At 56.2% G+C, this 25,732-nt stretch overlaps 3 protein-coding genes across 3 annotated transcripts; 2 read left to right on the forward strand and 1 right to left on the reverse strand.

Annotated features, from left to right (window-relative positions):
• Positions 1 to 457: 457 nt before the first annotated feature.
• MONBRDRAFT_27653 (uncharacterized protein) lies at positions 458 to 17,501 on the forward strand (the record flags this gene model as incomplete). Its single annotated transcript, XM_001748016.1, has 12 exons — positions 458 to 566; positions 665 to 3,696; positions 4,003 to 4,210; positions 4,381 to 14,847; positions 15,012 to 15,130; positions 15,202 to 15,274; positions 15,384 to 15,449; positions 15,499 to 15,887; positions 15,969 to 16,053; positions 16,279 to 16,461; positions 16,645 to 16,799; positions 16,890 to 17,501. The coding sequence occupies 12 exons, from the start codon at positions 458 to 460 to the stop codon at positions 17,499 to 17,501; spliced, it is 15,498 nt and encodes a 5,165-aa protein (XP_001748068.1).
• Positions 17,502 to 18,409: 908 nt separating this feature from the next.
• MONBRDRAFT_33533 (uncharacterized protein) lies at positions 18,410 to 22,113 on the reverse strand (the record flags this gene model as incomplete). The annotated part of the gene is made up of 13 exons (XM_001748079.1): positions 18,410 to 19,022; positions 19,168 to 19,377; positions 19,747 to 19,875; positions 20,119 to 20,184; positions 20,274 to 20,339; positions 20,416 to 20,662; positions 20,751 to 20,820; positions 20,898 to 21,038; positions 21,194 to 21,266; positions 21,411 to 21,656; positions 21,759 to 21,908; positions 21,951 to 21,987; positions 22,034 to 22,113. 13 exons carry the CDS (start codon positions 22,111 to 22,113, stop codon positions 18,471 to 18,473), a joined length of 2,067 nt encoding a protein of 688 aa, XP_001748131.1. The 3' UTR covers positions 18,410 to 18,470.
• A 130-nt stretch (positions 22,114 to 22,243) lies between these two features.
• MONBRDRAFT_33534 (uncharacterized protein) lies at positions 22,244 to 25,132 on the forward strand (the record flags this gene model as incomplete). Its single annotated transcript, XM_001748017.1, has 13 exons — positions 22,244 to 22,329; positions 22,569 to 22,729; positions 22,818 to 22,889; positions 23,004 to 23,066; positions 23,160 to 23,257; positions 23,364 to 23,537; positions 23,640 to 23,714; positions 23,826 to 23,949; positions 24,039 to 24,188; positions 24,274 to 24,344; positions 24,584 to 24,631; positions 24,734 to 24,774; positions 24,894 to 25,132. 13 exons carry the CDS (start codon positions 22,244 to 22,246, stop codon positions 25,072 to 25,074), a joined length of 1,344 nt encoding a protein of 447 aa, XP_001748069.1. The 3' UTR covers positions 25,075 to 25,132.
• Positions 25,133 to 25,732: the final 600 nt, after the last annotated feature.

The following is a 25,732-nucleotide window of genomic DNA, read 5'->3' on the forward strand; positions in this document are numbered from 1 at the left end:
CAGCATGGAAGAGCTGGGGGGGGGGGGCGGGGCTTGCAACCTTGGGTGTGGTCGTTGTTATGCACAACCCCTTCAATGTGTGCTGACAGCACACAGAAAACGCAAGAGGACAGTTGACGCAAGGGAATAAATCCCCCCTTTTTCTTGAGAGAGAGAGAGAGAGCAGCCGCTCGCTGACTGATGCTGAAACGCTGATTGTGAATGGCAAAGAATACCAACTTCAGCTTCTTCTCCTAAAACGTCGAAAGCTCGGCCGACGGCGCACGTTGGCCACACCCCGGAAAGAAAAAAAAAGTGCCTGGTCAGGCCCATTTGTGACTGCGCTTTGACTCAGCCCCTCCCGCAACAGCTGCGATTGTCTCGAAAACCAGGGATCGCACCATGCTGACGCGCCCGACTTGAGGCCTCTAACATCCGGCAACGGAAGAGTCTACATTAATTCTCCGGGCTCACAGACATGATTGGTTCAAAGTCGTGCGCCAACAGAGCCGCCCTTCTTGGCGCTCTGCCTTTGGCTATCGCGACAATTGCCCTGACCTGCCCTTGGGCAAGCGCCACGTCCAACTGTACGTCTTTGCGAGAGCACGACCCAATTCAGGACGGACTTGAGCTGTTGACACGGCTCTTACATCTTTGCTCAACTGTTTGTGCTGTTTGGTAATAGATTCGGTGATACGGCACCTGAATGGGCCAGGTGAAACTCAGTATGTGCCTGTCAGTGATGCCTTCTCGACCATCGATCTGAGTACGCTAGCCGCACCGCTGGGCGAACAGACAGGAAGAGTTGCAAAGGAAACTTGGGACGTTGTTCATCTATCAGGTGGCCCTAGCGGCATGGCGGAAAACAGCATAGTCTCGTTGGGACTGGGGGAGATGTCCGCGGTGGTGGATGCTTCGGCGGTACCAGCAGTGAGCGCCAACAACACCCAAAGCCAGCTGCATACCGTCCAGGTGCAGATGCTGACCCCGATTCTGTGGCCATCTATTACCGAGATCCGGGTGCTCCTGCGGGGCCTAGACCGCAACGGCCGACAGCTCACGGGTGGTGGGGTGACAGCCTATGCGCGCGTGGTCAAGCCTTCAGACGTGGCGGGCGAGGCGGCGCTGGTGCAGGGGTGTCAGTTGGCACCCGGTACTGGGACCTGCGTGGTGAGCCTGGAGGTGCCGGCCGCATGGTATTCGGAGCCATCGTATGTTGCTGCGGGCAGCCTACTGGGCACGCGCGTGGTACCCGTCTTTGGGCTGACCACGGCCAGCGGCACGGTGAGCTCATCGTTTGGGCGACTGACGCTACGGCCCGAGGGGAGCGCCGTGGTTTCGGCACGAAGCGCGACTGCGGCGGGTAGTCTGCACGTTACGCTGCCGTATAGCAGCGTAGAGGACGCATCGGGTGCGGCGCGTGTTTTGTTGAGCACGCGTGTGAGCGCGGCCGGGCTCGATAGTCTGACGATGAGCGTCAGCTTTGAGCATCAAGCGTTTGTGGTATCAGGGTTTGAGCCTCTGGCACCGGTTGACCCGACGGCTCTGGCGAGCGTGGCTGCGAGCACGGGCATGGTGGTCTTGACGCAGCTGGGCGTGAGCGGGCCGCGGACCGAGATTGTCGAGTTGGGCTGGCTACTGCTCGACGTGAACACGACGGTCCAGGCACAGCTCGATGTGTTGGAGACGATGAATGTCAGTGTCGCGGCGACGGTGATTGGCATGACGGACCTGGCCGGCAACGCGTTGGGCGTGGATGTCAGTGTGGTACAGGATGCATACGGCTTACAGAGCGCGGGTTCGAGTACTGGTACAGGCACAATGGTGATGGGCAGTGGACGAGCCGTGTTGGCGGCGTTTGCTGTGCTCGAGGACGACGCGGTGAGCAGCTTTTCGGGCCTGACGGGTGTACCGGATCAGTTCAATGTGAGCGTTTACTACGCCAGGTCGGGTTGGACTCGCGACATAGTGCTATATGGCTCTGGTGAGGTGGCTGGGCACGCTGGAGTGGACCTGAGTTGCTCAGGCAGCGCAAACGTGGAGAACGGGTATGGCCATCTGAGTGCCAGCTGCTTGGAGCTGATTGTCAATGGGAGCCACAGCACGGGGACGGCGGCGAGCAGCTTGGCACTGACGGTTCGGGCCGTGCGCCGTGATGGAAGTGCGACCACGGAGAGCTCGCAAAACAAGGAGTGCGTTGTGAGCGCGAGCATATTTGTGGTTGGCGAGAGTGAAGTCGTTGCGGAGAAATCGACGCTGCGACGCGTGACGGACTTGCTGCCGGCAAGTGTTGGCGATGAGGCGGCGTGTCAGGATTATCAGTATGAGTGGTGTCGTGTTCGGGTGACGGCAACGCTGCAAGCCGTTACCGGCAGCGGTGGTGTTCTGACCAGTGCACCGGTCGATGTGACGGCGATAGTCGGGGCACGACTTCGGAGCAATGACACATCGATCGCCACGATGCGGCGATTCGGTCCGTCTGTGGGTACGGGCATGAGTGCGAATTTGGTTTTTGTGCAGGGCATTGCACCCGGAGCCTTTGTCCTTGAGCTGGGACAGGATACGTCGATCAGCAGCTCCGTGCTGGCGAGCAGCGAGACACTGTTGTGCAGCGACCTGGGTCGAGTGAACGTGCTTGGGCTGGAAGCCATCTATGTGACTGGCCTGGAGGCGCGGCTGGCCTTGCCCGTGAGGATGGGACCCGAGGCCAACACGAGCATTGTGCTTACCATTGAACGTGAGGAGCTGTATCGGGTGGGCGAGGCGCCAGGCGCTGTTTTGGTATCTGCGCTGTTGGATGATGAGACCCGCCTTCCCTTGACGCTGGGCGGCAGCGCGTTTGGGTGGCGCTCACCGCAAGATGGCGAGCTGGTCATGCAGAGTATAGCCCCAGCCACGGTGGCTGTGCTCGACAATGGTTATGGTGTCGAGGTTGTTGCAGGTGCGCTGGCAGACCATGGCGGTTTGTTAGAGGTGGTTTGGCGCTCGGGCAACATCTCGAACGGTGCTGAGCACTGTGACGCGAGTGGCACGGCTGGCAAGGTCCTGGGACGCGGCCTTGTTCAAGTTGCCGTGAACGTGTTTGCCCCGCAGCAACTGAATGGCATTGACTCTGGGGCCGTACCGATCAGTGGCCTTTATTCGCCACATATCGGAAGCCGACTTGATGCACAGGACATCGAATTTCCCTCGTCATTTTTGAATGCTAGCATGGCTACCGACGGTAGCTCACTTGTTCGACCAGTGGGATATGTGGTTGGCTCGGTGTCTGACTATCGCCGAGAGCTTGAGTTGGGTGAGGGCACTGTCACGTTAGGACTGGGGGAGATGTCCGCGGTGGTGGATGCTTCGGCGGTACCAGCAGTGAGCGCCAACAACACCCAAAGCCAGCTGCATACCGTCCAGGTGCAGATGCTGACCCCGATTCTGTGGCCATCTATTACCGAGATCCGGGTGCTCCTGCGGGGCCTAGACCGCAACGGCCGACAGCTCACGGGTGGTGGGGTGACAGCCTATGCGCGCGTGGTCAAGCCTTCAGACGTGGCGGGCGAGGCGGCGCTGGTGCAGGGGTGTCAGTTGGCACCCGGTACTGGGACCTGCGTGGTGAGCCTGGAGGTGCCGGCCGCATGGTATTCGGAGCCATCGTATGTTGCTGCGGGCAGCCTACTGGGCACGCGCGTGGTACCCGTCTTTGGGCTGACCACGGCCAGCGGCACGGTGAGCTCATCGTTTGGGCGACTGACGCTACGGCCCGAGGGGAGCGCCGTGGTTTCGGCACGAAGCGCGACTGCGGCGGGTAGTCTGCACGTTACGCTGCCGTATAGCAGCGTAGAGGACGCATCGGGTGCGGCGCGTGTTTTGTTGAGCACGCGTGTGAGCGCGGCCGGGCTCGATAGTCTGACGATGAGCGTCAGCTTTGAGCATCAAGCGTTTGTGGTATCAGGGTTTGAGCCTCTGGCACCGGTTGACCCGACGGCTCTGGCGAGCGTGGCTGCGAGCACGGGCATGGTGGTCTTGACGCAGCTGGGCGTGAGCGGGCCGCGGACCGAGATTGTCGAGTTGGGCTGGCTACTGCTCGACGTGAACACGACGGTCCAGGCACAGCTCGATGTGTTGGAGACGATGAATGTCAGTGTCGCGGCGACGGTGATTGGCATGACGGACCTGGCCGGCAACGCGTTGGGCGTGGATGTCAGTGTGGTACAGGATGCATACGGCTTACAGAGCGCGGGTTCGAGTACTGGTACAGGCACAATGGTGATGGGCAGTGGACGAGCCGTGTTGGCGGCGTTTGCTGTGCTCGAGGACGACGCGGTGAGCAGCTTTTCGGGCCTGACGGGTGTACCGGATCAGTTCAATGTGAGCGTTTACTACGCCAGGTCGGGTTGACTCGCGACATAGTGCTATATGGCTCTGGTGAGGTGGCTGGGCACGCTGGAGTGGACCTGAGTTGCTCAGGCAGCGCAAACGTGGAGAACGGGTATGGCCATCTGAGTGCCAGCTGCTTGGAGCTGATTGTCAATGGGAGCCACAGCACGGGGACGGCGGCGAGCAGCTTGGCACTGACGGTTCGGGCCGTGCGCCGTGATGGAAGTGCGACCACGGAGAGCTCGCAAAACAAGGAGTGCGTTGTGAGCGCGAGCATATTTGTGGTTGGCGAGAGTGAAGTCGTTGCGGAGAAATCGACGCTGCGACGCGTGACGGACTTGCTGCCGGCAAGTGTTGGCGATGAGGCGGCGTGTCAGGATTATCAGTATGAGTGGTGTCGTGTTCGGGTGACGGCAACGCTGCAAGCCGTTACCGGCAGCGGTGGTGTTCTGACCAGTGCACCGGTCGATGTGACGGCGATAGTCGGGGCACGACTTCGGAGCAATGACACATCGATCGCCACGATGCGGCGATTCGGTCCGTCTGTGGGTACGGGCATGAGTGCGAATTTGGTTTTTGTGCAGGGCATTGCACCCGGAGCCTTTGTCCTTGAGCTGGGACAGGATACGTCGATCAGCAGCTCCGTGCTGGCGAGCAGCGAGACACTGTTGTGCAGCGACCTGGGTCGAGTGAACGTGCTTGGGCTGGAAGCCATCTATGTGACTGGCCTGGAGGCGCGGCTGGCCTTGCCCGTGAGGATGGGACCCGAGGCCAACACGAGCATTGTGCTTACCATTGAACGTGAGGAGCTGTATCGGGTGGGCGAGGCGCCAGGCGCTGTTTTGGTATCTGCGCTGTTGGATGATGAGACCCGCCTTCCCTTGACGCTGGGCGGCAGCGCGTTTGGGTGGCGCTCACCGCAAGATGGCGAGCTGGTCATGCAGAGTATAGCCCCAGCCACGGTGGCTGTGCTCGACAATGGTTATGGTGTCGAGGTTGTTGCAGGTGCGCTGGCAGACCATGGCGGTTTGTTAGAGGTGGTTTGGCGCTCGGGCAACATCTCGAACGGTGCTGAGCACTGTGACGCGAGTGGCACGGCTGGCAAGGTCCTGGGACGCGGCCTTGTACAAGTTGCAGTTGACCCCGCTCCTCTGCACGGAATACTGCCTTTTCCACTTGTTACCACGAGTGGTCTTCTTGTTGACAGCACTCTTTACATCAACTCGACTAGCCTAGAATCACCCGTCGAGTTCAAAAGTACCGTCCGTGCCGATCCATTCTCACGTTCGATGTCATTCGACATCCCATCCATCTCGTCACAGTCCTATTCCATTTCGCAGCCACCCAGGATAGCTGCCGTGGTTGCAACACATGCACACATTTTGAAGGTCGACGTGACACCCGATTCATTGGATACAAGCGTTGTGCTTTCCGTTGAACGAGAATCGCAACGGCAGATGCCAAGCGACATTGAGTTACAAGCGTCCTTAAAGCTATCAGACGACGTTGACGCCGCTGTGCTCCCTCGCCATGTCAATGGGTCATGCACAGCGAGCGCCGCGACAGGCGCTTGTATCGTACAACTGCAGTTGCCAAGCAGCTGGCTGCTGAATCGCATAGACATTAACGGCACCGGCCTTCAAGATGGTGGCAGCGCACAGCTGTATGCCAGTATCGGCGAGCAGCCCACAATCCGCTCCAATGGGACTACCGTATTGCTGCGAGCCCTGGGTCCAGCAGCAACTGTGGCTAGCCCGGCTTTGGAAGCCGGTGGATTGCTGGCAGAGCTGCCTATGCGTCAATTGCTGCCGGAAGAAACTTTTGATGTTCCTGTTTTTGGCATGTGGTCGCGAAGTTTGCAAGCATTTAGTTTCAGTGCGGCTGTTGATGAGGGATTGGTGATTGATGGCTTTACTGGAAGTTCTGGCTGGACAGGTGAAGTCTTGGCCCTCGATTCGCGCAATGTCACTGGTACTTTTATCCGTTCTGGGACCGGCAGTTCGGCTGGCCTGCAATTGCTGGGCCAATTGCACTTGGTTGTGCGTACTGAGACCGAGCTTGGCCTTGGTTTTGCAGAAGAGCGTGAAGTGGGCGTGACGTTGATGACTTTGTTCTTAAGCGATGTGAATGGGCAGGAAGTCATCAACGACATGGCTGGTGCAGAGCTGGCAACACGATATGGTCGCGTGGAGGCTGGTGGCCATGGCTTGGGTCACGTTGTGGTAGTGAGCGGTGAACGCGTGGTAGGCTTGGTCAGCTATCTACCAGACAGCGTAGAGCTGATCAATACGGCCATTTTGACAGGCAATGTCGAGGAGCGCGAGCTTGCACATCTGATTGTGCGCCGCAAAGATCTGCAACGCTTTGTTGGCTTCTCGCAAGAGGATTCCGCTTTGAGCTTGAGCTGCAACGGTTCGGGGGATGGGCTTCCAGCTGCTCCTTTTGGCGTGAGCGTGGATTGCCATTCCATCTTTATGAATAGCAGTCACAGCAACGCTGGCATTGGCATTGTTGACGTGTCTTTGACGCAGGTTGGTGTGGCAGAGAATCTGAGGAGCAGCATCAAGGCTGCAGTGTGGGCGCCCGAGCTTCCTGTGGAGGTGTTGGTTGATCGAGCTGAGCTGCATCCTGTGGCCGAGTGGATAGACCCCAGCATTACAAACATTGCTGATTGCAACAAATTTCAGTACCAGACAGGCACGGTCGAAGTGCGGGCACGGTTCTCGCTCGGCAACGGCGACTCGGAGCGTGTGGTTGTGACGGATTTGCTAGCGGCCAGCCTGTACGTAAACGAGACTGGTGTGGCCAAGATGCGCCGGCTAGTTGGTGCGCCAATGGTGCAAGGAGTGGCAGAAGGCTCAGTTGTTGTTGAGGCTCGACGGGCCTCAGACGGGGCATTGCTGGGTCACAGCGACACCATCATTGTGGGCCCACACGACGTCTCGCCCATAGTGGTTTTGGGCTTGGATGCCATACTCGTGCACGACGTTGACGTATCACTTCGAGCGGGTGAGGGTGCGAATGGCACCGATCTAGTGGATGTCACGCTACGACGGGATTCTTTAAGCGAGGAGGGCATCGTTGATGCCAACGTTCTGGTGAGCGCCGTATTTGACGACGGGACTCGTATGCCGCTTTCTGTCGAGCCGGCGGTGCTCCAATCTTCAGACGGCAATGTGTCTGTGCACAGCCTCGCCCCTGCTTCACTGTCGGTGGATGCGACACAGACGATTGCTGTGGTTCGTGATGCTGTGAATAGCGAAGGTGGGCTTTTGGAGGCGGTGTGGCTCAGTGCAGCAAGCGCAGCGTGTCCCAGCCGCTTAATAGGTCGTGGAGACATTGAAGTGAGAGTTGCTGTTCCCCCGGCCGAAAGTGTGATGATCGACAGTTCGGCCACTGTAATTGCTTCGGGCGATGATCCGGCAAGCGTTGCTGGCATTGCTGTGGAGGCTCAGCTTCGCGTTGCTTTGATCTACCCTGGCCAGCGTCAAGTCGACGCCACAAACGACAATCGGACGGTGGTAGAGTTGATGGGCGACAATCACTTGGTTTCCCTTTCGCAAGTGGATGGCGGCGCCTTTGTCATTCTGGCTCGTCCAGATGCTGCTGGTCAGAGCGGCACGGTCATGGTACGCATTGGTTTTGTTCATGAGCCCATCAGCACCACGTTCAATCTAAGTGTCGTCAGTGGATCGGATGTTGAGATGAGCGTGCATCCATATCCGAGTTATAGCGGTAGCCGCGACGTGCAAGCCGACACATTGGCCCCCTACAGCGGCAGCCAACCTTTGCAATATCAACAGGCCATTGTCTCGGCTAACCTGATCTTGTCAAGCGGGGCCAAGTTGGACATTTCAATGGCGGCAAGCAGTGACTTTGTCCTCACCCCAGCAGGCGCTGCAGTCTCCGCAAGCTTACCTTTGTTAATGCGTAGCTCGGGTCAATATGTTGTTGGAACCAACCTTAGTAGTGCTTTAACAACAGACGCCATGGTCACGCTATTTGCGACCTATGGCGCCTCTGGTCGTCGCCAGGTCAACTCAAGCGTGGGCATGCCTCTGACTTTTACGTCGGCGCCGGTGTTTGTGTCAAGCTTTTCTGGCTTTCGGCTAGACAGCGGCAACACACTGAGAGGTGTGGTGGATGAGGCAAGCAGTCGACTTCGCGCGAGTTGTACTTTGAGTGACGGACGGCAGCTGAGCGACATGTTTCCAGGAAGCAGTGGTGTTCTCATTCCAGGACTGGTGGAGTTTACTTCAAGCCGCTCCGATGTTCTTGATGTAGATGCAACTACAGGTCGAGTCACATTGCGTGGCAATGCAGGCAATGAAATTGAATTGCGCATCATTGCCCGAAGCAACAGCAGCGTTTCGGCTAGTGTGAGTGTGGCGGGCAACCTGGACGCCGATGTCGGCGACGTGGACCTCGGTGCAGATGCGGGTCTTCCCGTGCCTGCCAGTCAGAGCGTCGGCACTAGTTTCACGCTTGGTGTCTACGTCAACACCGGCGGTGCATCGGCGGGTGCGTATGCATTTGAGGTACTCTTTGATCCGGAGGCCCTCGCAGCTACCGAGGCGGTGGCTTCGGTGGATGGGATCTTTTCTGCACGCTTTGATGAGAATCGCGTGGTGTTTGGCGGCACGGTCACGGCGGGCGCGGTGCAAGGCACGCGTGTGCAAGTGGCAAGCCTTACGTTTGAAGTTGTCGGCAGTGGCACAACAACGGTGTCGGGCGTGGTAACAACGCTCAGCCAATCCAGTGTAGATGCTGCGGATATCGGTTTGGAGACACCGCGCAGTTTTGTTGCGGGGCGTATCGAGATCCAGCTCGGGTCCGACCGGCGCAGGCGCGCAGGAAATGCCATGCAATCGGCAACATTGGCCACAATGCGTCAACGACGCGCGGGCACAGTGGCGACAGGCTATGAGCGCGTGGGTGACGTGAATGGTGATGGTATCTTGAGCGTGCGGGACACGCAGTTTCTGTTGCAGTACTACAACAATAGATTCTCCAACTTTGTCGGCGCGCAGGGCGCACAGATTCTTGCAGCGTTAAGTGGGAATAACTACAGTCAAGGAGAGCTGGATGCGGATCAGAATGGCGAGATCAACCCACGCGATGCCATCTATGTGAACCAGGTTGTATTTGGATTGTGGCGGTTTGTGCGAGGTACGCACGTGGACGAGGTGGCAGCTACGACAGCGTGCGAGCTCGTCATCAGCCTGCATGTTGTGGGTGCAGGGGGCATGGCGGCGTCATATGATACCACGCGCATCTATGTCGACTTTGAGGGGGGTGAGAGCCTGCGCGGCAATGAGACCGTGGGTCGGATGCTGGCGGCAAGTGCTGGTCTGGAGAGCGTTGGGCGTTTTTGGACGGCGAACAAGTCGGCATCAGCAGAGTTGACAGGTGTGGTGTTTGAGGCGATGCCAGGCAATGCTAGTGGTGAGAGTGGGGGCGATGCCGGGCTGTGGCAAGTGCGAGTGCCGACGAGCTTGGTTGCGACGGGAGTTGGCTTGAGCATTATCCAGGTCACTCTCGAGACGAGTGAGCCGAGGTTCTTGGTTGGCGCCGAACGTTCGCCCTATGCCAATGGCGCCGAGTTGGTCGTCACGGTTGATCGTCCATCTCTGCCCACCAGTGCCAACGCGAGGGAGGTGGTATCGAGCGGCGTTGTGGCGGGATACAATCCGCTGCTGCGCTTCAACAATACGATGGACACCATCACCTGCAAACTGGAAGCTGGCATATGTGCTATCGGACCTTGTGCGGCTGCTCGGGCCATTGCTGGACAATGTTCACTGGCAGAGAAGAGTGAATGCTTACTGTTGAACACCACGTACTATCCATCCATCGTTGGAGCATTTGGCGTTCGCTCTTCTGTTTTGCCAATGCCTGAATCAGCGGCATTCGTGGAGACCCTTCTTAGCCCAGCATGGCAAAATGCGAGCACACAAGACTTGGGGGCAGTTGTGGAATCTACGACAGTTTCTTTTCTCTCCAGTGGTCTTTCGCTTGCTTTGGGAGAGCAAAATGTTTTATTACAGTTGGATGGCTCGGCTTCAGCTGCCGTTCGTACTTTGACAAAAGCAATGCCTGCAGCCTCAAAGGTTAGCGTTGCGAGCTTAACAATGCAAGAGGCGTGTCCAGAAGACGTCAGCGTCACGGCAGTTGTACAAGGCCGAGCCGCTAGAGGATCAGTAATATTCGGCGGTTCAAGAGAGCTACGAGCGTCCCTAAAGCTATCAGACGACGTTGACGCCGCTGTGCTCCCTCGCCATGTCAATGGGTCATGCACAGCGAGCGCCGCGACAGGCGCTTGTATCGTACAACTGCAGTTGCCAAGCAGCTGGCTGCTGAATCGCATAGACATTAACGGCACCGGCCTTCAAGATGGTGGCAGCGCACAGCTGTATGCCAGTATCGGCGAGCAGCCCACAATCCGCTCCAATGGGACTACCGTATTGCTGCGAGCCCTGGGTCCAGCAGCAACTGTGGCTAGCCCGGCTTTGGAAGCCGGTGGATTGCTGGCAGAGCTGCCTATGCGTCAATTGCTGCCGGAAGAAACTTTTGATGTTCCTGTTTTTGGCATGTGGTCGCGAAGTTTGCAAGCATTTAGTTTCAGTGCGGCTGTTGATGAGGGATTGGTGATTGATGGCTTTACTGGAAGTTCTGGCTGGACAGGTGAAGTCTTGGCCCTCGATTCGCGCAATGTCACTGGTACTTTTATCCGTTCTGGGACCGGCAGTTCGGCTGGCCTGCAATTGCTGGGCCAATTGCACTTGGTTGTGCGTACTGAGACCGAGCTTGGCCTTGGTTTTGCAGAAGAGCGTGAAGTGGGCGTGACGTTGATGACTTTGTTCTTAAGCGATGTGAATGGGCAGGAAGTCATCAACGACATGGCTGGTGCAGAGCTGGCAACACGATATGGTCGCGTGGAGGCTGGTGGCCATGGCTTGGGTCACGTTGTGGTAGTGAGCGGTGAACGCGTGGTAGGCTTGGTCAGCTATCTACCAGACAGCGTAGAGCTGATCAATACGGCCATTTTGACAGGCAATGTCGAGGAGCGCGAGCTTGCACATCTGATTGTGCGCCGCAAAGATCTGCAACGCTTTGTTGGCTTCTCGCAAGAGGATTCCGCTTTGAGCTTGAGCTGCAACGGTTCGGGGGATGGGCTTCCAGCTGCTCCTTTTGGCGTGAGCGTGGATTGCCATTCCATCTTTATGAATAGCAGTCACAGCAACGCTGGCATTGGCATTGTTGACGTGTCTTTGACGCAGGTTGGTGTGGCAGAGAATCTGAGGAGCAGCATCAAGGCTGCAGTGTGGGCGCCCGAGCTTCCTGTGGAGGTGTTGGTTGATCGAGCTGAGCTGCATCCTGTGGCCGAGTGGATAGACCCCAGCATTACAAACATTGCTGATTGCAACAAATTTCAGTACCAGACAGGCACGGTCGAAGTGCGGGCACGGTTCTCGCTCGGCAACGGCGACTCGGAGCGTGTGGTTGTGACGGATTTGCTAGCGGCCAGCCTGTACGTAAACGAGACTGGTGTGGCCAAGATGCGCCGGCTAGTTGGTGCGCCAATGGTGCAAGGAGTGGCAGAAGGCTCAGTTGTTGTTGAGGCTCGACGGGCCTCAGACGGGGCATTGCTGGGTCACAGCGACACCATCATTGTGGGCCCACACGACGTCTCGCCCATAGTGGTTTTGGGCTTGGATGCCATACTCGTGCACGACGTTGACGTATCACTTCGAGCGGGTGAGGGTGCGAATGGCACCGATCTAGTGGATGTCACGCTACGACGGGATTCTTTAAGCGAGGAGGGCATCGTTGATGCCAACGTTCTGGTGAGCGCCGTATTTGACGACGGGACTCGTATGCCGCTTTCTGTCGAGCCGGCGGTGCTCCAATCTTCAGACGGCAATGTGTCTGTGCACAGCCTCGCCCCTGCTTCACTGTCGGTGGATGCGACACAGACGATTGCTGTGGTTCGTGATGCTGTGAATAGCGAAGGTGGGCTTTTGGAGGCGGTGTGGCTCAGTGCAGCAAGCGCAGCGTGTCCCAGCCGCTTAATAGGTCGTGGAGACATTGAAGTGAGAGTTGCTGTTCCCCCGGCCGAAAGTGTGATGATCGACAGTTCGGCCACTGTAATTGCTTCGGGCGATGATCCGGCAAGCGTTGCTGGCATTGCTGTGGAGGCTCAGCTTCGCGTTGCTTTGATCTACCCTGGCCAGCGTCAAGTCGACGCCACAAACGACAATCGGACGGTGGTAGAGTTGATGGGCGACAATCACTTGGTTTCCCTTTCGCAAGTGGATGGCGGCGCCTTTGTCATTCTGGCTCGTCCAGATGCTGCTGGTCAGAGCGGCACGGTCATGGTACGCATTGGTTTTGTTCATGAGCCCATCAGCACCACGTTCAATCTAAGTGTCGTCAGTGGATCGGATGTTGAGATGAGCGTGCATCCATATCCGAGTTATAGCGGTAGCCGCGACGTGCAAGCCGACACATTGGCCCCCTACAGCGGCAGCCAACCTTTGCAATATCAACAGGCCATTGTCTCGGCTAACCTGATCTTGTCAAGCGGGGCCAAGTTGGACATTTCAATGGCGGCAAGCAGTGACTTTGTCCTCACCCCAGCAGGCGCTGCAGTCTCCGCAAGCTTACCTTTGTTAATGCGTAGCTCGGGTCAATATGTTGTTGGAACCAACCTTAGTAGTGCTTTAACAACAGACGCCATGGTCACGCTATTTGCGACCTATGGCGCCTCTGGTCGTCGCCAGGTCAACTCAAGCGTGGGCATGCCTCTGACTTTTACGTCGGCGCCGGTGTTTGTGTCAAGCTTTTCTGGCTTTCGGCTAGACAGCGGCAACACACTGAGAGGTGTGGTGGATGAGGCAAGCAGTCGACTTCGCGCGAGTTGTACTTTGAGTGACGGACGGCAGCTGAGCGACATGTTTCCAGGAAGCAGTGGTGTTCTCATTCCAGGACTGGTGGAGTTTACTTCAAGCCGCTCCGATGTTCTTGATGTAGATGCAACTACAGGTCGAGTCACATTGCGTGGCAATGCAGGCAATGAAATTGAATTGCGCATCATTGCCCGAAGCAACAGCAGCGTTTCGGCTAGTGTGAGTGTGGCGGGCAACCTGGACGCCGATGTCGGCGACGTGGACCTCGGTGCAGATGCGGGTCTTCCCGTGCCTGCCAGTCAGAGCGTCGGCACTAGTTTCACGCTTGGTGTCTACGTCAACACCGGCGGTGCATCGGCGGGTGCGTATGCATTTGAGGTACTCTTTGATCCGGAGGCCCTCGCAGCTACCGAGGCGGTGGCTTCGGTGGATGGGATCTTTTCTGCACGCTTTGATGAGAATCGCGTGGTGTTTGGCGGCACGGTCACGGCGGGCGCGGTGCAAGGCACGCGTGTGCAAGTGGCAAGCCTTACGTTTGAAGTTGTCGGCAGTGGCACAACAACGGTGTCGGGCGTGGTAACAACGCTCAGCCAATCCAGTGTAGATGCTGCGGATATCGGTTTGGAGACACCGCGCAGTTTTGTTGCGGGGCGTATCGAGATCCAGCTCGGGTCCGACCGGCGCAGGCGCGCAGGAAATGCCATGCAATCGGCAACATTGGCCACAATGCGTCAACGACGCGCGGGCACAGTGGCGACAGGCTATGAGCGCGTGGGTGACGTGAATGGTGATGGTATCTTGAGCGTGCGGGACACGCAGTTTCTGTTGCAGTACTACAACAATAGATTCTCCAACTTTGTCGGCGCGCAGGGCGCACAGATTCTTGCAGCGTTAAGTGGGAATAACTACAGTCAAGGAGAGCTGGATGCGGATCAGAATGGCGAGATCAACCCACGCGATGCCATCTATGTGAACCAGGTTGTATTTGGATTGTGGCGGTTTGTGCGAGGTACGCACGTGGACGAGGTGGCAGCTACGACAGCGTGCGAGCTCGTCATCAGCCTGCATGTTGTGGGTGCAGGGGGCATGGCGGCGTCATATGATACCACGCGCATCTATGTCGACTTTGAGGGGGGTGAGAGCCTGCGCGGCAATGAGACCGTGGGTCGGATGCTGGCGGCAAGTGCTGGTCTGGAGAGCGTTGGGCGTTTTTGGACGGCGAACAAGTCGGCATCAGCAGAGTTGACAGGTGTGGTGTTTGAGGCGATGCCAGGCAATGCTAGTGGTGAGAGTGGGGGCGATGCCGGGCTGTGGCAAGTGCGAGTGCCGACGAGCTTGGTTGCGACGGGAGTTGGCTTGAGCATTATCCAGGTCACTCTCGAGACGAGTGAGCCGAGGTTCTTGGTTGGCGCCGAACGTTCGCCCTATGCCAATGGCGCCGAGTTGGTCGTCACGGTTGATCGTCCATCTCTGCCCACCAGTGCCAACGCGAGGGAGGTGGTATCGAGCGGCGTTGTGGCGGGATACAACCCGCTGCTGCGCTTCAACAATACGATGGACACCATCACCTGCAAACTGAGAGCTGGCCTTTGTGCCTCGGCTTCATCTTGTCCTTCTTTCGAATTTCCATCTGGCTCATGCACACTGAGTCAATCCTCAATTTGTCTTCGTATGTTCATGTCCTAGCTCTGTTGTTTGTTTGTTGATTGCGTCCCATCTTGCTTTTAACACACGTTTGCTTTCCTTTGTATTCAGGTTGTACCGCTTGCGAGGATGGCACCTATGCGAGCGACTGTGGCTTTGAAAATGGGCCTGGAACTTGTGACAAGGCTCACACCCTGCTGAGCACGTCCAATGCTCTATCAGATGCCGTTGTGGGTGGTGTTGTTGGTGGCATCCTTGCCCTATTTTTGCTACTTTTTCTTCTGCTGGCGTTGGTGCGCAGTCGCCGGTCCAAAATCAGCTCGCTGGTTACCCCTCACGGGCATTACTTCTGGTGGGCCATCGAAGAGAATATCGTACGTTATATTTCGCTTGGCTTGTTTCACGTGCCTGCTTCGGTTGTGATCCAAATCATGATTGATGAACTTATAACTGATGGGCTGCTTGCGCTGGGATTGAGTGTAGGAGGTGGCACCAAGCACTGCGCTACAGCCTCGCCGCAAGATTGCTTTCCCACAAAGCACTGGGCGGGTACGGTACGAATGGGGAACGCGAACGGTTTTACATCCGGCGTTTGCAGACTTTCTGCTTGCAGAGGAGGCTTTGAAGCGCCCACCAACGGCCATTGTGCCCTCAACGCAGCGCCCGAGCGTTATTGAAGATGACAGTGCTTCTGAAGGATACATGCACGTTGCTGAAGAAAGTCGGCGCCCAAGCGTGGCAGCTCCCACGGCCACTTTGCTCAGCACGTTTGGCTTTGAAATGACGACCTTCGCCGTGTTGCCTGACGAATCCAGCGACGTTGCTGACGCGCACAAATCGGGGGCCAAACGCAAGAGTTCACAGTATTTGGACGTATCTGAGGACCTGTTGCATGGCCTATCGACTCATCCCGGTGTCGTGCTGCGTGTGTGCTGCCTAAATGACGACGTGGAAGGCATCGAGAAGGTGCTGGAAGATTTTCAAGACGTAGAAAGTCTTGTACATGGCGAGGACCAAACGCAGGAGCTGACTCCACTTCACGTTGCAGCTCGATCTGGCTCAGTTCAGGCAGCAGCATGCTTACTGCGAAATGGCGCCAGTGTTGATCAAGCCAGCACCAAGTTTCACAATACAGCGCTGCATTTTGCGGCGTGTGAGGGCCATGAGGCGCTAGTCACATTGTTGCTGCAAGCAGGGGCACGCACGGATGTGTGTGATGTAGCCGGGTATACACCTCTGCACCTGGCCTGCTTGCAAGGCGAAGCGGACATTGTATCTCTGCTTTTGGCGGCCAGCCAGAGCTGCGCACGCTGGACCACTGCTGCTGAGCAGTGGACGCCTCTACATTGTGCATGTCGACACGGTCATGTTGACGCAGTACGTCGTTTGTTCCAAAAAAGCTTGCCGGCCACAGATGCTTGTGATAGTCAGGGCTGCGTAGCGTTGCATCATGCGGCGCGTGGCGGATTCTTGCCCGTGGTTGTGCTGTTGGTGGAGGCAGCCTGCACCATCGACGTAAAGAACAACGAAGAACAAGCCCCGATCGACGCTGCAGAAGAGGGTGGGCACACCGATGTTGTCGACTTTTTGCGCGCCGCGCTCGAAGCACAATTGCACCCACCTCCGAGCCCACTACCACCGTACATTGCACCTCCAGTATTTGACTTGGATGACACACACGAAGTCACTGAAGAAGTGCCGGCACTCCATTTGTCCTATGTATCTCCTCCCGACTTTGCTGCAGACAGCTTAGAAGTTAAAGAAGCCGCCCCCGAGATTGCCGAGTATGAAACAGTGACGGCGCGTGACGATGACCTTTATGATCAAGTTCAGACGACCCCACGGTCCTCCCGAGTGTTCTCATCGCCCTTAGGCATGCATACGGTACGCATCCCGCTGGTATGTGTTTGTTCGTGTTGTTTGCCATGCTTCTGTGCCGAATAATGAGCTTTGCTGGCGTGTTTTGTTTTTTGTTGTTGTTTTATTTAGGACTACGAAAATCCGCAGGATGCGCTGGCCGGCGAAACTTTGATGGCAGCAGAGAGCGATGATGCGAGCGAGCGTGACGAATCACATTATGTCACCTCTGCCGAAGTTCGAGCTCGCAAGGCATCACATGCATCGCAAGTGTCCGCCTTTGAAGTACCGCGAGCCGTCGAAGAGCCCTTGTATGACAACGACGAGCTGGAGGCATACGCAGAGTACGCGGAAGAGGCTCAGATTGAGTTTATGGATGTTAGTGAGGCCGACGATGAGGGATCCGTGGTTTTGCCAACGGCGATGGAGAATCCCGTTTACGACAATGATGATGTAAATCCAGCGGCCTTACTGGCCATGCTGGAACAGCACCGCGATGAGTCCGATTTTGGTGAGGACGATGATCTGGAGGTCGCTCGAGCCCTGAATGAGATTGCAGACGATGCAGTTGGGATGTTCGAGCATTTGAATGCACTCAGTCGTGAGCAAACAACAAGGCACAATGTGAACGAAGCAGCACGGATTGGACGGCTCAACATTCCCGAGCTGCGGGAATCGGAGCAGGCGCGACATTTGCGTGACGTCGGCCGTCTGCAAGTCCCATCAGCTTTTGCAAATTTATAAAGCATTTCTGCTCGACAAATCGTAGGAGAAGCTTCTGTGAAGAGTTCGTCTGTTGTGTATTCTGATTGATGTGTGCCTGTTGTACTCCGACCAACGAATAATTTTTTTTTGGCGTCGCTTGTGGGCATGTGGTCTAGCCAGTTTTTTATGTCATCAACAGAATTCATCTCAACCGTGTCAGATCTTCAAATTTAACCCAGGACGCCAGGGGCGCCATCCATTTTGTATAGATGCGGTGCCGATCATGTGAGGACACGTATGGTATTGAACGTTCAAGCCAAATTGCGAGCCCAAATACCCAAATAGCACATCAGTGTATGGAAAGAGAGGATGAAACCAGGTTGTCTTCTCATTTCTGATTTACGTAGTGATGGTGTTCTTCCTCCGAAGGTTCTCGGTACTCAATTCAAGGCAAATGCAAAAACCCCGCCTGCCAAAACGCTCCAGGCCTGTGAGGTTGTCCTCTGGTCCTCTTTGCCTAGCTTGTCTCCTTCCACGGCGAAATCAACATGAAAATTATAATAATATTACCCGTAAAAATGAGGTGAAATGTATGAATGAGCGGCCAGCTCGAATGATTGAGACCAAATACCCAACAGGTACGAGCCCCCCCCATGCTTGCCTTAGCTGGCTCTCAAATGGCTGTAAAATTTGCCACGCAAGAAGAAGAGGCATATGAACATGGCCGAAGAAGAAGCCTTGGCCTTGGACCCTGAAAATTGAGCATGGTCTTCTCATCGAGGTGGGTATTCTAAGAATGGCATATGGATGGTTGCTTGTTTCTAAGTTGACTCCTCATGGGCATATTGGTGCTCCACAAATTTTGCGCGCATAGAGTCGTAGGCGCAAGGGATGGTGAAGAGATTTGACCGCAGCTTATCGGTGAAGATCCAAGAAAAATAAAGCACCATTAATTTGCTTCAATTACGGGGATGTATATGTGGCAGCTGCTGCGATGTCACATCATGATCAGAACCGCTCAATCTTCTCATGGGGCTGGCCATGCCATGGGTCATCAACCTGCAAGTGACGCGCAGCTGTGTCGGGTAGGAAAAGGCGATAGGTCAGATCGCGACGCACGACGGAAGGCAGTTCAAACTGAGCAATGTCGCATGCGCGTGAGATGGGGTTGTGGCCCTCCAGCTCCGCTTGCACAGCACGGGCAATGAGTGCATTCATGTGGGAAGTCTGAAGGCAGTAGTCATCGATGCTCATCCATTTGGCTTCCGCAATCTCGACTGGGCAATGGGATATCACGGCCTCGGCGGCGGTGCAGCGGCACACAAAATAGAGATCCGAGATGCCGAAGCGCATGCCGTGTTGCTGTCGAAAAGCAAGGAGGGAGTGGAAGGTGGCTTGAACACCCGTCTCCTCCTGAACCTCCCGCAAAGCTGCGGCGTCAATGTTTTCACCAGGGTCGGCAAGTCCACCGGGCAGCTTGTACCCGTTGACTGAGGAGTGACGCTCCTTAATCACGAGCACTTCATTTTTCTCATTGGTGCAGAAGCCCGCCACACCAACCTAAAGAAGTCGAATAGTTGTTTAAAAGAAGCCATGTCAATCATACACGAAGCGTCATGTGAGGTGTCAGACACGCAGGCGTTTGTCGGGTACTCCAGTGGCTGTGATGGCACATATAGTGGACAACCGAGTTGTGCGAGGAGACCTGATGTGTTGCAAAGGGCGGGATGAGACATTCGCCGTCGCGTAGCCACTTGTACAGCATGATGGTGCCATGGTGGGCATGATGTAGCTCGTAACCTAGCTTGCCCGCCGTTTCCACCAGAGCAGCGTGCTGCAGCTTGACGTCAAGCCAGAGCGCAGACATGTTTTTTTGCCGACAGTGGGCCTCGAGCGCGCTCAGGTCCGCTTGGGCCTGTATGGCATGGTTCACCCAAAAGGTGGGGCATTATTGATCAGCGCAAACAGCTCAACCACAGGTGGCAGCGTTGGCACGTGGTTCGTGACTGTCCGTGGGGCGTCTTACCTGCTCGACAGGGGCGTCAGCGAGGGCGCTGGAGGGTACGACGAACGAGTTGAAAGGGGCATTTTGACCTCGTTGAAGCAACGCCTCAACTGCCGGCGTAACACCACTAGACCTCATCCGCCTGGACAAGAGTTGAGTCAAGCCAAAAGGCTGCCAAGCTCTCGAGCGCGCCGTCATGGCCGTGAATGCCGCCACACGCCGCAGCATGCTTCCGGTTCCGTCCGTCCGTGTTGAATGTCAATAATTATTGCTTTCAACAGAGAGAAAGAGAGAGAGAGAGAGAGAGAGAGAGAGAGAGAGAGAGAGAGAGAGAGAGAGAGAGAGAGAGAGGAAAAAAAAAAGAAGGAGTGTTTCCTTAAAGGAGAAAACCACAGGATTTGAGAGAGTCTGAAAGAGCGTGAGAGAATTTGAGAATTTGAGAGAGTTGAGACATCATGACGAAATTATGACGTATCATCAAAAATGGAATGGGATTGGCAGGAATGAACGAAGACACTATGGTTCTGGCAGCACGGGCTTGACGAGGGCTTTGGTGCGATAATGGGGTAAAAATCAAGTGAAAGGAGCTTATAGGCCCTTGTTGAAGAAGACACGATCGACACCGGGCAATTTCTGAAATTCAGGCTCCACTTTGTCCACTGGTAGAGAGTCGCGTTGAGGGAATACAGCCAGGGCAGGCGGCACAAATACCAACGTCTAGCAAGAGACAGCAGAAGAAACCAGGGTCAGAAGGCATGCGGGGGAAGCGGGGGCGGTCGAAGCGTGCTCCCTTGAGGTGAACGTACCATGAGGCCCAGGATACCGAGCTCAGTCACCGTTTGCAGACGAGGTGAGCCACGCAGGCCAGAGAGCTGCGAAGCCACAGGCAATGCAAGGTGAGGTGCGGTGTGGACTTGTCAGAGGGCCATGAGTATTGACTGCACGCACCTGGCTCAGCTTGGCCATGATCAGGGGTGGCATGACGAGGGGAATGGTCCATCTTCGAATGGAGCCGGGTTGAAGCAGGGATACCAAAAGCGTGAGAGGCGAGTTTGTCTGATACGGATCTGATACTTCACGAGCGTGGGTAGGTGGGTTGCAAGGGGCTTTTGGGACGTACAAAGCACGAGCAATACTGCATTTGAAGATTGCATCCTCGCCAGCCTTGACCGACTTGCCGAGCTCGCGGCCCTCACTGGTATGGTGCAAGTCGATTGTGAGTTGGGGGGGGGGGGGGGGGGGACACGCAAGGTCAAACGTGTTTGCACGGCGCGAGTACCGACCCATCAAAGACAGTGACGCCCTCGAACAGCTCCTTTTGGCGAATGCAGACGAGGTTGACGATACCAGCACCTGCTCATCAAATTGGGTAGTGAAATGAGTTGAGCAAAATATCTCAAAGCAGGAGTGGGCGTAGACCAGGGACGCACCGACAACGGCAATGTAGGGAACAAGGGAGCGAGTAATGGCTTGAGTTGCGCCAGTCATGGGCTTGCCCGCGAAAATACGGCGCGTCACGGCCTGCGTGCCCAAGGCCAGAGCGCACGAGCTGGCCACGGCTGCCGAGTAAGCTAGAAGTCAGTCGCCAGGCGTTCCCGTGAGTCAGGCGGCGAGAGGCGACGTGCTGAGGCGACGTGCTTTAGGTTGCCCAGGACACGGCAAAGGCACAGCCTTGAAGGATGGAGGACATGGGAATCGCTCATCTCCTCATGCGTAGTGCACTTACCGCCTGCAAGCGTGGTCATGGACATTTCGCTCGAGGCGTTGCGATTGGCATAGTTGATTGCAACGTTGTAGGTCTGCGTCCAACCAACCGCCCCCATTCATGTGAGTTGCACGAGTGTAAGGTGCAATGAAACCCAAGGTGATCGCACAATGCATCCCCTCAAAAATAGGAATGGACGGGGCTGCGGTCAAAGCACAACTGCACGAGTCCCGCTGACCTGATTGACCCACTGGGCACCCATGATGAAGAGGGGGTTGGTGGTCGGGTAGAGCAGCAGTGCGCAGATGGGCAAGTTGGCCACGGCAAAGGCGGAGAAGCGGAAAAGGGGGAAGACCTTTTCACCCGTGTCGGGATGCACGGTGGCTTCGACAAGCTGGCGGGCTCGCCAGAGCTGACCATCTGATACGCCGGCTGGTCGGTCGCCCGCACGAAAGCGATCCATCCATGACTTGGCTTGCTCAAACTGCGGGCGTGGCATGTCAGCAACAATACAGGCGGTGAGCAGGTTCGAGACATTCCAGGTGCAGGTCAATCGTTTGTGGCGGCGGGGCGGGCATGGCCGCACCTCGGTGTCCGTGGCCAGAAGGGTCCGAGGGTCCGTCAAGCGATAAAACTGCTTGACTCGTCCCAGGTAGGTGCTGAGATCATACTGCGAGGGGCGCGTCAGCGAGAACGGCGGTGTGGCAGCGTCGGCCATGGTGTTGGGTATCAGCACCTGTTCCAATCAAGTAGAGCGCGCCTTGATAATTGAGCAAACCGGCTCGATGCCCTTGCGGGGGCGGGGCAAGTGTGTGCTGTGGCCGGATCTTCGTCCGCACAGCGAGTCAGTGGAGCCCTTACCGTAAAGTGCGCAGAGTCGTGTAGAGGTCAGAGATGTGTTGAAGCTCGTGTTTGACAGGAAAGTTAATTTGAAGCCACATGCAGAGATGCTATGAGCAGCGAGGTGGTTTTAAAGAGAGAGAGAGAGAGAGAGCGAGCGAGCGAGAGGCGAGGAAGAGCAGAAAAAGAAAACAGTGACCATAACCATATTGTCAGACATTTATAGTCAGGATGTGGGCGCGGCGTGCGACAGGCGGAACGGTCGCCCTGGCGCGCCGGGCGCTGCTGCGGTCAGCGGAGACGACGGGGGCTGGCGTGTAAGTGGCGCTGGCCTTGATCGTGGTGGTGGCCTTGGTCGTGCATCAGTGTGTATGTGGGGGGTTAGTGTGTGTGTGTGTGTGTGTGTGGATGTTGGTGGATTGGCAGCAAAGAGTCTTTGGTTTCTGTTTCTGCTGGCCTGCTAGAGACCATGTGCTTGCTTCGGCCCATGGGGACGAGCACAGGATGGGGCTGTGTACCTTACAAGGGTGGCTTGTTGCCGGGTCAATTGAAGCAGGGCACGGCTATCTAAATATGTCAGCGAGCGATCATCTGGGTTTGGAGACACCGTGTGGACGGAGTTTACGCCTTTGGCCCTGAAACACAAGGCTGTCAATCTATCACAAGGCCTGCCCTCCATTCCCGTAGAGGATTTCATCATCGATGCTCTCCGTCAGCGTACGTGATCAGTTACGCAGCTGAGCGCCTGCACTGCTTTATTACTCACTCATCCATCATATATCGTGTCTGCGCCTGTGACGTGTAGAAGCACAGCCGGGCTGGCAACACCAATACTCGCGAGCTAGTGGCTTTCCGCGGCTGGTAGAAGTTATTGCTGGTATGCGTCCCACTGCAGCTTCGCACCAGCTCGCTCGCTATCGTGTTGTTTTTCAGCAGGCGCGATTGAAAGCCCAGTGACTTTGCCTCTGCGTCAAATTGCTTCCGTGCTTAGATTACTATAGTCCGGAATACCAGCGCACGCTTCAGCCCCTGACAGACGTGTGCATCACCTCTGGTACTGGCCTGCCTCGTGCCCCAATGCATGCCTGGCGTCTTGTTTGAGAAAGTTGCTCAGTCGTTGAAATCGGTGGTTGACGCTCCCCCAAAGGCGCCACGCAAGGCCTGTTTCTCTTCTTCCAAACCTTTGTCAACCCGGGCGACGAGGTCGTCATCATCGAGCCCTTCTATGACAGCTATGTGCCGCAGGTTGGTGTCAGCCCCCCCACCTTGACGCTTGTCCGCGACTTGTTTTCTGGAGTGGCTGCAACTTTGCCTCAGTCTCACGCGCTGTTCGTGATGACTAACGACTCAGGTGGAAATGGCAGGCGGTGTGGTCAAATCGGTGACCCTACGTCCCCCAAAGGCCGACCTTGGCCGTCCTGCAACGTCGGCTGATTGGGTCTGGGACCCAGCTGAGCTTGAGGCGGCTTTCTCTGAGCGCACCAAAGCTGTTGTCATCAACACCCCTCACAATCCCACCGGCAAGGTAATGTTCGAAAGGAAATCATGATCGAAAGCCGCAAAAGACCATAAACGTGGCATGCCCGCCGCCATCGCTCACTTCATACCTGTTGATCAAATATCACAGATGTTTTCGCGTGAGGAACTCGAGTTGGTCGCCCGCCTGGCGCAGCAGCACGACGCTCTTGTTCTGGCCGATGGGGTGCGCCTTTCTTGCTGCGCTGCTCAAATTGGCCAGGCTTGGCAACATGCTTCGCCTGATGATGGGCCTTGGTTCTGATTTGAGCATCATCATGTGCATGGGGTTCTGTAGGTCTATGAGATGCTCACGTACGGCGAGGAGCACCTGCAAATCGCTGCCTTGCCTGGCATGTGGGAACGCACCGTCACTTTGGGTAGCGCTGGCAAAGCCTTCAACCTCACTGGCTGGAAAATTGGTGCGCCCTGGCTAACAAATGGCTTTCTTCCATGCAATGTTTTATGAAGTGTCTCACCTGCTGTGAGTGCCGTTCTGGGGCTGGGGTAGGCTGGGCCATCGGGCCACAGGAGCTGGTGCAGCCCATGCAGCTCACTCAGCAGTACATTCCCTTTTGCGTCTCAACGCCGCTGCAACACGCCCTCGCTAGTGCGTGGGAGCAAGCGATTGAGAATGGGTTTTTCGATCGTCAGCGGCGGCGTAAGCTCGAGCCAAAAGAACGTGCGTGTGAGACTTTTATACCTTGCTCTGATATTCACTGCACCCACTCGCCCATTCAACGCAGGCTTTTTGGGCAAGCGCGAGCGTTTGATGGAGATTTTGAACGATGCCGGGCTTCAGCCCTGCATGCCCCAGGTGAGAAAGCAGCTCATTATCATGTGTCAGATCGTGGAGCTTGGCCCTTTCTGGTGTGTGTGTGTGTGTGTGTGTGTGTGTGTGTGTGTGTGTGTGTGTGTGTGTGTGTGTGTGTGAAGCTGTGTCAATCTGTGTGAAGCTGTAAATCTGTGCGAATCTGTGTAAATCTGTGCTGGTGTTGTCGACATGGAAGGTTTTTTCACGGGGCTTGCCTGTCTTTGCTTGTTCCCAAATTGCAGGCGTCGTACTTTATTTTGGCCGACACGAGCAACGTCGAGTTTGAAGCGGTGAGAGCACTTTTTCCAGCTTGCCTCGCAGTCTAGCAACACCGCGTACCCGCCTCACACTTGCCTGTGTATGCTTTGGGCTATTCAATCGCCCTGTCACAGCCCTCTCAAGCTCCCTTTGCGCGTGACTATGACTTTTGCCGGTGCGCCGCCAACCTGCTTCGAGATTCGCCAGCGCCATGTCGCCTAGATTTTTTTAAGTTGATTTCGTTTTTTCTTTCCCTCACCTCACTTCGTCTGCTACTTGCTTTTGACCTTGCAGCTGGCTAACGTCGGAGATTGGTGTGGCGGCCATCCCGCCGTCCTGCTTCTACACCGAGCCAAACCGCCATCTTGGAGCCCGTTTTGCTCGCTTCTGTTACGTCAAGCAGGATGACGAGATCGAAGAGGCCGCTCGGCGCCTCCCACGCCTTGCTCAGTACCAGCGTGCTGCCACCCACTAGCCCTTGCAGCCCACGTTCAAACTCTTCTGTCTTGCACAAAATTGAACTGACAGGGGGCATGCTGACAAACAATTGCATGCATGCATGTATGGAAATGGGCGGAACATAGCGAACAGACACACACACACACACACACACACACACACACACACACACACACACACACACACACACACACACACACACACACACACACACACACACACACACACACACACACACACACACACACACACACACACACACACACACACACACACACACACATGGCTGTGCCCTTGAGGCCAGTTCATTTCGGTGCTGTGGACCGCGTCAACGGCCAAAACGATAACAAAAATTGTTACGCTTTTCATGACAACAGCGAGCTTCACTCCCTCTGCCTCGGGCCAGACCCCGTCGTCGTATTTGCGCTAGAGCACAGCTTGCTGTTCTACTGTGGTTGGTTCTGCGGTGCACGTAGAGGTACGTCCTTATTGTCCTGTGCATATTGCCTTTGTCAAGCCGTTGGTACACGGCGCCGGCGGCGTCTTGACTGAACTGCTTCGCCACGTTCACCTTGTGAATTAACCCTCATGTTCCGGCCTCGCGCTCGCTCCATGCGCATCAGCAGTGTTGCCGCGAATGGTTCGCGCCTCAACCCCCTTGAGCATCGCTGTGC

The sequence above is a fragment of the Monosiga brevicollis genome, genomic scaffold (genome assembly GCF_000002865.3).
Source record: "Monosiga brevicollis MX1 MONBRscaffold_20 genomic scaffold, whole genome shotgun sequence".
Lineage (NCBI taxonomy): Eukaryota > Choanoflagellata > Craspedida > Salpingoecidae > Monosiga > Monosiga brevicollis.